Source organism: Leptopilina heterotoma, unplaced genomic scaffold (genome assembly GCF_015476425.1).
Source record: "Leptopilina heterotoma isolate Lh14 unplaced genomic scaffold, ASM1547642v1 Lhet_93, whole genome shotgun sequence".
Taxonomy (NCBI): domain Eukaryota; kingdom Metazoa; phylum Arthropoda; class Insecta; order Hymenoptera; family Figitidae; genus Leptopilina; species Leptopilina heterotoma.
Window position 1 is genome coordinate 355194 of NW_025111200.1, and position 12389 is coordinate 367582.

General features: G+C 28.0%; 1 protein-coding gene across 1 annotated transcript in view; it reads left to right on the forward strand.

The window, feature by feature from the left end:
* The window catches only part of LOC122512043, a 56109-nt gene extending 44339 nt beyond the window's left edge, over positions 1-11770 (forward strand). Inside the window, exons 2-3 of the mRNA XM_043627659.1 lie at positions 11273-11568; positions 11660-11770. Coding sequence (XP_043483594.1) covers positions 11273-11568; positions 11660-11770 — 407 coding nt within the window. The remainder of the gene's footprint in view (positions 1-11272; positions 11569-11659) is intronic.
* Positions 11771-12389: the final 619 nt, after the last annotated feature.

Sequence of the window (12389 nt, forward strand, 5' to 3'; positions counted from 1 at the left end):
TTATATTTTTCGAAGAATTTATTTTAAATTGTATTGAAAATAATTAAAATCCTGTGAAGAATTTTATTATTTAGAAAAGTAATTGAAGTCTTGCAACGAATTTTTATTACCTTTTTTTATAATTGAAATCCTGTAAATAATATTATTATTTATGAAATAATTTATGAAATAATTTAAAATAATTGAAATACTGTGAAGAATTTTATTATTTATGAAAATAATTGAATTTTGCAATGAATTCTATTAAATTTTTTAAAAATAATTCAATTCTATTGAGAAATTTAATTAAAATAGTAGATTTTGAAAATATTTGAATTTTAGCGAAGAATTTCATTATTTGTATTTTTTTTAACCAAATTTAAAGGAACTTTTTTAAAATTTATTGAAGTTTTTATTTTCTGATATATATTTGATTAAAGAATTTTGATCGATTTCTTTATGTTTTATAACTATTTTTTTTAAATTGTTTAATTTCAAAAAGGTTTGAATTTGAAATTTTTGAAAATCTTAATTTTTTGGGAAAAATAATAATGATTACAAATTTTTTTAAAAAAGAAGCAATAGAATAATTTTATAAAGTTTATAAAGTATAAATTTAATGAAGTATAAAGCTTGTAAAGTATAAAGTTTATAAAGTATACAAGTTTTAAAGTCTAAAGTTCTAAAGTCTAAAGTTGATGAACTTCATGAAGGACTTGTTAAAGAATTTCAAGTTCCAACCTACTTTACATTCTAGTTAGGTATAATTCGAAATGAAGTTCATTTTTCGCAAAAAAAAGGGTAAAACACAAAGTTTTCATCATATCTCGAAAATTGGCCATTGTTTGTCACCACTGTGAGTGGAATATATAAATAAATTGAAAGTTATATAGAGGATGAATTTTAAAAAAAATTGTACAAGTCTCCAGTGACATAAAGCGCATTTTTCAGTTAAAAGTGATATTATTAATTTTTTTTCCAGTAATTAATTGCTCGTGTACTTTTATATATGAAAGTCCTGAGTTTCATACAATTACAATTTTTCGCTCTACAATTCAGTTCTGAATATTAATGGAATCTCTTTTATGTTTTTTTTTTATTGCCATTTTTAAACGGAAATAACTTTTATCAATATTGAATATTGTATATAGCATTGTGTATATTTTCAGATGGGGATAAATTTTCATTGTTATTAATTATACATTATCTTAAAATGCATCCACAACGTCTAACATGAAAATCATTTAATATATTGCTGATATAATAATTTAATATGAAAACGTTTTCCGAGCTATTTTGCAAGTTGAATAATTCAGCTTTATTATTCTATAAATGAAAGCTTATTTTGGTAATGATAATCCAGTTTCTTTGGAGGTAAATCACGTTTCTTACAAATTGGTATTAAATCTTCTATAATTAACTACAGCCAGACAATAATTAATTTTCTTTCGGGATTTACATACAAATGTCCTTGATGTTGTGGATGTGTGTGTGTGTGTGTATACAAATTTAGTAAACTGCGCAAATTGTTCTTAATTGTTTTTCGAAAAAAAGAGAGATAAAGTTTGTAAAACTTTTACAGAAAATATCCGTTTTATTATCGATTCTTTTCTTTTTTTAAAAAACTTTATGGCGAAATAATTTTTATTTGAAACTTTGTGGCAGAATAATTTTTATCTAAAACTATAGCAAAAACAATTTGTATTTAAAATTCTATAGCAAAACAATATTTAAAATTCTTTAGCAAAACAATCTTTATTTAAAGTCTTTAAAATCCTTAAAATCTTTATTTAAAAGAATATTCTGTTGGAAAGTAAGAATCGTATTAAATTAATAGGAGCGGATTTTTATTTCGGAAGCGAGAGGAGTAAAATTTATGAAAGAAGAAGCAAAAGAGTTGAAAAGTGAAAAAGACTAGTGGACCTTTATGTAATATATATTAAAAACAAGAGAAAGGTTTGGAGAGAAAAAAAATGATCGCAGCAGGGCCAGTTGGCAACCGCCTATTGGGATATTGTGTGAACGAGTTCTTTCACTATTCTGTAATCAATTGAGCGGATTAATATAGTAGACATAATCGCGCTTTTTGTCGACGAGTCATAATGCTAGTTGGAGAGAAACTGACACGGAGAGAAGGAATGAGAGAAAGAGAAACAAATAAAAGAAACTCGTCTCTAGGATGTGTGTGCGTGTGTGTATTTTAAAGAGTCATGGTTACCTTGTCCGTACGGGAATATAGATATACATATAGAAAGTCGAGTAAGTGCGAAGGTAATAGTCGTTACGTGCGATACCATTCTGTCAGAAATCCACGGGGCTTTGTCCCGAGTCACGAAACGTAAGGATTAAACTAAACGCGGGCGCGGCGCGTTAGTTTCAATGTGTATGTGTGTGTGTAAATGCCTCATATGATTTTCGTTTCGTGTATAGTGATATTTCTCATATGTGTATACTGATATTTCTCATTTATTTTCTATTTCTCTTATACAAAGTTCTTTTCTTCTCTTTCTCTTATTTTTCAGTGTATAGTCTCTAAATTTGTAATCTCTAATCAGTTAAAAATCGTATACAGTTTTTTTGAAAGCATCAAATTGATACTAAAGTGGATCAAATTAATGCCAAAAATTTGAATCATTTTTTGATTTGATTGTAGTCTTAGGTCAAAGTTTATAAACAGTATTTGACAAAAATTGAGGACCTTGAAAAATACAAAAATTAAAAGTATATAAAATAACTGAAATAAGGCTATCTTTAAGAGGAAGCAATTAAACTTGAGTAATTGAATCAGTTAAGAAAGATCTACTGAGACATCAGTTACTTTTAACTGACAATCTGTTATTTTTAACTAAATGATCAGTAAAAATATTACTATTTGAATTAGTGACTGATCCAAATTGTTGGCACCAATTTGATCCATTTTAGTATCAATTTGATGCTTTCAAAAAAACTGCGAATCATTTGTTTTTAACTGACTCAAATTTAGAGAGCATATATATTTACAGTTTTCCCAAGGATTTAAAATTGAGACAAAAAATAAATCAAAATTGTTGTCATGCAACTTCAAATTGAGACAAAAAACGTATCATAATTGTTGATACAACTTAAAATTGAGACAAAAAACGTATCATAATTGTTGTGATACAACTTCAAATTAAGACAAAAAAACGTAGCAAAATTGTTGCGTTGCAACAATTTTGATACGTTTTTTTGTCTCAATTTGAAATCCTTAGGAAAACTATTCTCGCAGTGTATATATAATATGTAGGCTTGAACATATATTTGAGTGCGTGTGAGCTCTCAACACGCACGTTCCGCATATAGAGGGTCTCCATAAATCGGAAGGGGGCTCGATTTAGCGGAAATCGTTTCCAACACGACCAACTGATAAGGGTGATACTGCCCTTCGTTGAACAACGATTAGAACATGAACACGTTTCCTCAACGCTCCTTAATATTTTATTAGCGCCATGTTTTGACATATTTTTCCTTATTGCTGATTGTGTCAGAATAATTGTAATTTATGCAACAGAGAACGGCAATTTTTTTTTCATAGAATTATTCGGTTTTTATTGAAAAGTTTTTTTTACGCGTCGCAAAGAAAAGGACGTGAGACGCAAAAGTTTGTAGGTTATGTTTGTTGTATTTTTACGTGAAGTAAAGGATTCTTTTTCAATTTATGTAAAATGAAAGGTTTTTTTATTGAATGCTTTAAATGTAATTAAGATTTAGACAATTATTTTTAATTGGGAGTTCAACCACTTTATACATTTACGCTTAAAGCGTGAAAAACATAACCTATAAAAAATTTTGCTCCTTAAGTCTTTTTTTTAGCGTCAGTCACATTTGCGTAGATTACAATTTAAAATTAGAAAAAATTTTCCAGTTGAATACAGTTTTATTATTTATCACTTACAGTAAGAATAATGTATAAATAATAATATATAAATTATTAAATAATAATACTTACTTTAAGTGATAACTACTGAAAAAAAATTTAACTACCGTTCACGGAAAAATATTTTACTTGGAACAGCGATACTTTTCTCTAGAATAGCGAAAGTCTTAACGGAAACAACTGGAAATTTCGCTAGTATAATAAAATTTTATAGTGGTTCCAGATAAAATATTTTTTGTGTATTGTATATTTAAATAAAAAGTTTATATTTAATAGTTATATTTAATAATTTTTTTTTGTTAATCTAACTCAGTTTTTGTAGTTAATTTTATTATTTTTTATGCAGTTGAGAAATAGTAATTCAATTGACTTAAATAATTTTTAAATATTATAATTATTATTATTATTATTATTGAAATTAATTTTCTTAAATATTTTTTTTTTGCAAGAAATTGCGAAACAAAAAACAAAAATATTGCAGTTCATTCAAGTATAAATTATAATTATTCTAATGCTAGAAAGAAAAAATCAGTTAAATCAAAGTGAAAATGAAAGGGAAAATAAAAATCTAACAAAGTGAAAATGAAGAAAAATTAATCCTACTATATTGAATTTAAAGTGAATGTAAAAATAATAATCTATGTAAGTGAAAATAAAAGTGAGTAAACAATTTTTTTTGTAGTAAAAATAAAAACTTAATCTGTTGAGTGGAAACGAAAGGGAAAATAAAAAAGAAAATAAATCTATAAAAATCAAAGGGAAAATAAAATTGAAAATAAAAATTTTTTATAATAAAAATTAAATGCAGAATAATATTTTACAGAAGTGAAAAAGAGTAGTGAAAGTGAAAATCTATCAAAATGAAAGTGAAAGTGAAAATAAAAAATTATAGTGAAAGTGAAAGTCAGTTCTCTAAGTTTGAATTAGTAAAAATATTTACCAACATGAATTAGGGACTGACTTTTGCTTTTGAATTAGTAAATTTTACTGATAAATAGTAAAAATTACCATTTATTAGTAAAATTTACTAGTTTTATTGATTTTCATTAAAATTTTACTTATAAATAGTAGAATTTACTATTTATTAATAAAATTTACCAATTTTATTGATTTTTATTAAAATTTTACTTATAAATAGTAGAATTTACTATTTATTAGTAAAATTTACTTATTATATTGATTTTTTAAAAATTTTACTTATAAATATAGTAGAATTTACTATTTATTAGTAAAATTTACTAATTTAAAAGCAAAAAGTCAGTCACTAATTCACATTATTAAATATTTCCATTTTTTACAATTCTAAATCAGTGAAATCAAATTCATTCATTCTAATTATTAAAAATGTTTACTAATTTTTTATATAGAATTAAACTATACTTTATTTAGTAGTTAAAAAATTTTTCAAATATATAAAAAAAACAAAAATGACTAAAATTTCAAAAACTGAAAGAAATTGTTCGGTTTTCATGACGCTTAGCCTATTTCACTTCTCTGTAATTTTTCCCCGAACCGTTTGTGTATTTAGATTCATGATCCCAAAACGGATGTATATATTAGAGGGAGAATTCTTCATCCATTCCTCATTTGATAGTTTTTTCTTTTAAGTGGGTACAATATCCAATTACATTTTAATCTATTAAATTATTATATATAGCTAATTTTTTGCTGCAAATTTTTTTGATTTGTAGATTTCATTACTTCTCAACTAGTCTAATAACTAGTTATTAATAATAATTATATAATAATTATATTTAATTTAATTTATTAAATTTTCTTTAGCTTCTAGTTAAGAAGCTTAAATTAAAAAAATTGTATTAACAACCAAACAGTTTCTAAAAAAATGTATCTATTTTAAAAAATGGAAAAAATTTTTATGTCCAAAGTAAAAATCTAGTTAACCACATGTTCCGTAGGGTCGCGAAGTTCACTTGGATTATAAACAAATCACAACCTTATGGAAAATACATTTTCTAGGTTTTTACTTTGGAGAGGAAAATTTTTTCCATTTGTAAAATATGGGTGAATTTTTTTGAACAGCAGAATTGGAGAAATGAAAAATAAAACGATTGAAATAAAAGTGAAAGTGAGCTCTCTAAGTTTGAATTAGTAAAAATAATTATGAATTAGTGACAGACTTTTGCTTTTAAATTAGTAAATTTTACTACTTTAATTTTAATTTTAATTCGGGTTTGATTAATACTTTTGAAGTATTAGATATAGATGTATAATATATTAGTAAGATAATTGAATGAGAAGTTGAAAATCTCGGGAATTAAAAATTGTTGAACGAACATATGGCGATTAAAAGGCGTGTTATTTATAGTGTTCCCCTAGTTCTGAAACGGTTTTTTGATATCAGCATATAATATGGTTCTCGCGAGGCCTAAAAAATTCTTAAAAGCGTTATTCGACTTCACTCTCAGGCTGCGAGGTATCGAGCCCATAAATCGGTGCTACCTTAGTTGTTGTATATATGTGTTATGGCGCCTCGAGCGTCCTGCAAGCCGCTCGGAGAAACTCTCGCTTTGGCCCAGAGGCATGGCTGTTTCTAAACCCACCTTATCTACTAGCCCCTATAATAAGCTGCGATCTGAGACCGTATATTCATGCGGAGAAAACGTGTGTGTGTGTGTGTATGTTCATTAATGTGTGAGCGCATTTATGCCCAGAAATCTCTCTTGTACAAGGGCGATTCTCGAGACAAACACACACACATCATATGGGTATTTGTGAAATACATCGTACATGGCAAGCCAACGTTAGGACGCTACAACGAAGCGCTTGCAATTACAAGCTGGTCAACATATAATTATCCCCAATGACCATAAATTACCAGATTTTTATGCGCAACATTCTTAATTACCCTTTGAATTAACATCAATCAACCCCCTTAATTACACGCTGCTCCCGTTGATGCCAATGCTGATGCCACTATACCTCCCGGGGTCCGAAAAGACCATCATCCTCTTAAAAAAAAAGTCAAATTGCCCACGAACATTGTTAAACTGTTGTTGAATGGAAAAGATGCTGTTTTGCTATAGTGGCTTTTTTTGCGCGGGTAAAATTTTCAAGTTTTTAATATTTTCTTTTCTATATTGCAATTCGTAACGATGCACTATGGGGGATTTTGCTAAAATTATGTCCGAAATTCAAATTAAATTTAAAATTACATGAAACTTGTAACTCGAAGTCTTCTGGGGACGCTGATCACGAATTCGATGACAGTTTTTAAAAATTCAGAATGGCTGACATTTTTTTAAAATTTACTTAAATTTTGTTACTTGAGAATTTCTAGGCTCACTGATTAAGAATCCATAGTCGGTTTTTAAAAATCCAAAATGGCGGATTTAAGATGGCGGAACATTTTATAAAAATCTATCAGATTTAAAACAATCAGAAGCACCAAAAATTTTATAGAACTATTCAAACATGAATAACTAAAAACTTGTATTATTCTTTATAAGAAATTATAAATTCCCTTCCTTTAATTTATTATTTTTTTGGTTAAATAAAAAAATGTATATAAACAACCAATTTCCAATGAGAAAAAGAATTTTAAATCTATCGAAAAATTTAAATTTTGGCTACAATTTAGAGAAAATATTCAAGGCAACCATTTAAATTTCTATATCTCAATTTTTTCATTGGATTTTTAATTTCTTTGGACTTTTTGACCAGAACAAAAGATCCAAAAAATAAGTCCAAAGTGAAACAATTTTTTTTTTTACTTTTTTGTATTTCATTTTCTGTGGATTTTTCAGTTGGGATTTTTTGTTTTGGACTTCTTGTCCGGATACCAAAAAAATATTGTTTTATTCCCATACTTTACCCACAGTTTAAAATTTTGGCGGTAAACTTCAAAACTATAAAAAAAATATTTTTTTCTTAATTTTTGTTGTCGATATTCTTTAGCCATGGAATTCTCTAATTAGGAATTCTTCGACATTCTTTGGCAAATTAAGTGTCATATTTCACCATCTTTTACTCATAGTTTCCCATAGTTTTTGCTATTTTTACCCATTTTTCCATTTCTAAAAAGTTAATAAATTTATTAATTATGTAAGTATAAATACATTAATTAATAAATTTAATTTTCCACCTCTCTGGAATTCAATTTTTTTAAATCGAAACCTCAAAAAAATTGATTTGTTTTATTATTAACCTCCAAAGAGTAAAAATACTCTAAATTAAATACTTTTGTTTCAAGGATTAATTGAAAGAATATTAGCAAAGAATAATATAAAATCATATTTCATAATTAATATAAAATCCCTTTTTTCTAGACGAATATTCAAATATTGAATTAGATTTCCCTTGGAGAAGGAATTCTATCAATAAATCAGAAATTTTTTTTTCAAACATTTTGAAATTATTCTCTAATTCATAATTTAAAGTTATGCGCGCTTGAATTCATTACTCTCCTTCTGTCATAAGTGTGAAATATTTCACTCTTTCCAATGAATTTTATATTTTGAATAATTTACAAACCTTTTTTTTAAATAATGTCTCAGATAATTCTTATTTTATTACATTATTATATACCTTTTAAAATTCGATAGAGTTAGAAAATTCACTGAATTGTAAAAAGGTGAGAAGTTTTTTTGAAAAATTAATAACCAATCAATTGAGAATTAGTTCGGAAATAATTGATTTAAGCGGTTCAAATTTTTAATTTTTTTGTAATATTATAGAGTATTTTTATTATAAATTTTATTGAATAACGGTATAATTATTATTCATGTCTATTAATAGTATTAAATGTATTAATCGATTAGTAATTAAAATTAATTAGTGTTATATCTAATTAGCATCGTTAAATTATAGATCGTTAAAATTATAAAATTAAAATTAAAAGAATTGAATTTTTTAATTCATGTAATTTAAAAGGTTATTTCACTCTATATATATACTGTTAATTATTTTTAGTCCCTGTGAAAATAATTAATATCGAATGTGGAAAAAAAATTCAATTAAAATGTTTTTAAATTCGTATTTTTTTCTATTTGATTAAATTTGTAATTTTTTATTGTTATTAAAAGAAAAAAATTTTAACGTGTTTACTTAATAAAAAAAATTGATGAGTTAAAAAAAATTCAATTAAAATATTTTGAAATTCATTCTTTTTTTTCGCTTGATTTAATTTATTGTTATCAAAAAAATAAAAAGGGGAAATATTTTTATCATGTTTACGTCATATTGTTGGGGGAATAGTGACGGGCGTAAAAGGTGCAAATTCTTCGACTTGATGTATAATAACAGGTTTCTTTCTATAAATTAGCATTATTTATTTGATCCACACAGATTTCTTACTGATAATCACTATAAGCCCTCATTAAGTCATCCTATTTCAGTTGGCAGAATTTTTTCGAAACCCATTTATTAGTTTTTTGTTTTTTTCTTTTTATAAAAAAAAAAAAAAGAAAAACGAAAAACCCTTACGAATCCGAGTGTGTGCGATGATAAAAACGACAGCCGGTGGTTATAAAGACCTAGTAATTTTCGTTCTGCAGTATTTCAGCAATTAAAATGCGTATCCTATGATGGTTCATCGAAATCGCCGTAGGAGAAAAAATATTTCTAGTCGATATTTTTTGGCTCTTTGAAAGATATTTCTTTTTAGTGAATTGTTTTTTAGAGAGCAGCGAAGGGAAAGGGGGGAGGGTAAAAAATTTTACTGAAGTCAAAAATGTAAAGTAAAAAACAGTGATCTATTTTTTATTGTTGTCTTGCAAATTTTTTTATTGAAAAAAATTGCTTCTTTTGTGAAAAAGTATTTTTGTTCATTAATAATTATTGTCCACCTACGAACGCCAAGGTCATCGCTAGATGGCAGTTTAGTTCTTTCTTGGAATTTCTCCTGCCACCTGGTGGCGACCTTGGCGTTCTCAAGTGAAGAAATTAAAACATTTTTTTCTCAAAAACAATTTTAGAATTAAAAAAGAGGAGAATAAATAATGTTTATATTTATTTGTAAAGAAATAATATGCGACTATTTGCAACTATTACAAACTTTCGATACTGTTTTTTCTAAATTTTTTTTTCTGGATAATTAAAGAAAACTATTTTTTGAATAGTCGTTGCTATCATTATTGAAATCAAATAAAGAATTGAGATCTTATCAAGATTTTTAGAGTAAATGTACATCACTATCAGTTCCCATTGATAAAAATCTGTTAATTTACATTCTCGCTAATTTATCTTTTACCAATGTACCGCTAAAGTGATTGAATCTTTCTATTGAAACAGAAATTTTTGTTCGGTACGATTAGAATCAGCGTCGATCAGCAATTACTTAAAAATCTATTCACTAATACTAAACTTAATATTTAGAATTTATAAAATGTTTCGATTTCACAAAATGATTTCAAAAAATTGGTTACAAAAAAAGTTTTTTAATTTTTTTGGTTTCAAATTTAATTCAGCAGCTCTAAATAGCCTCGCAGCATCTCTGTATATTAAAAGAGAGAAAATTGATTGAAATTTTGCAAACTAAAAAATGACTCTTTTTTTCTCGCGTAAAAGGAGGATTCATCCAGACGTTCGTCATAGATGCGTGTTTTAAAAAGTAAAAGCATTGGACTTGGGCCAACGCAAAAATAGAAGCAGATGTTGTTAGTGGCGTTTCCAAGACGATGGTTTAAGAGGGAAAGCACAAGGAACTTCGAAATCTTTTACTACATGAGGGAGAGAAAAAGAGAGAGAGAGAGAGAGAGAGAGAGAGAGAGAGAGAGAGAGAGAATGAAGCAGATGAGCAGACATGAACCGCAACGTGATTTCATTGCCCTTGAATAATTCTCACTAACAGAGCGCTTAGATAAAAATAATTAAACGGATAAGTTTCGCGAATGCTTGTAAGTACAGACTGTGTGTTTCTGCGAGCAATTTCGTCTGCACGCACTCATTCACCCCAACGCTTATTACAACCGCGAGAGAGGTGTGTCTAGCGAGGAGCTTTGAAGTTTTTTTTCAAAAAATTAACTTTATTTTGTTTGTCTGCATTCTTTAAGAAGAAAGATATATACCAGATTTTTGGTGGATTTCTTTCCTTCAATTAGTCATGATATGTGGAGTTGATTTTTAGTTGCGCTCGATTAATACGTATCCGTTAGGAGCTTCTTCTAATTAGAAGATTATTAGAAGATTATCAGATTAATTATAGAAGATTATTATTTAATCTTTATACATTATTATTTATCCTTTAGAATCGGTTGTCCTTTTTAGGATTAAGTATTCCGAATTTAGTATTGAATATTCCGTATTGGGGTACAACGGTTTATGGGATTTTTAACAAAATTTTAAGGAAGAAATCTTCTTGAGTAAGAAATCTTATTTGTTCTCTTAGATTCTTTTTTCGTGATTGGTTTTTCTTATCAAAAGTGTTTTTTTTGATTGCAGATTGTGAATCATCGGGATGCGAGGCTGACATGGCGGAGGGCTCGGCAGAGGAGGAACAGAGCAGTACCGCTGCACCAGCTTCACCCCCAGCTGACCTCCGAATTCTGAACACTCAGCTCTCACCACCTTATCAGCATCAACCTTGTCTTCAGTCGCATCTTCAGCATCGACAGCATTCCAACATGTTGGCCACTGCAGTACCGCCAAGGCACAGTCACAGCATGCTCTCGCATCAGGTGAAAACGGAAATGGACATGGACAACCCCTGCGATCTGCCTCTCAACTTAAAGAGCGAGGTGAGTCTTTGAACCGTTTCATTTCGATTTAAATCTTTGCTGCTCTGTTTTGAAAAAAATCAAACCAGAAATTAAAGAATTTCAACTACAGGGTGAACATCAAAAAAACTGTTCCATAACTGTTACAGATTTGGTTCTTATCTGTCATCCTAAACTTGGAACAGAGGATGTTTCTTTGGAACATCCTCTGTTAGAAGTTTAGGATGACACAAATATGGAACAAATCTGTAACAGTTATGCAACAGTTAGGGAACAGTTCACTGATTACTGTAACAGAGGATGTTACAAGTTTAGGATGGTACAAATATGGAACAAATCTGTAACAGTTATGCAACAGTTGGGGAACAGTAGGAGAACAGTTGACTGATTACTGCAACAGAGGATGTTACAAGTTTATGATGTCACAAATCTGTAACAGTTATGCAACAGTTAGGGAACAGTTCACTGATTACCGTAACAGAGGATATTACAAGTTTAGGATGGTACAAATATGGAACAAATCTGTAACAGTTATGCAACAGTTGGGGAACAGTAGGAGAACAGTTGACTGATTACTGCAACAGAGGATGTTACAAGTTTATGATGTCACAAATCTGTAACAGTTATGCAACAGTTAGGGAACAGTTCACTGATTACCGTAACAGAGGATATTACAAGTTTAGGATGGTACAAATATGGAACAAATCTGTAACAGTTATGCAACAGTTAGGAAACAGTTGGGGAACAGTTCACTAATTACTGCAACATAGGATGTTACAAGTTTATGATGACACAAATCTGTAACAGTTATGCAACAGTTATGGAACAATTTAATGTTTACT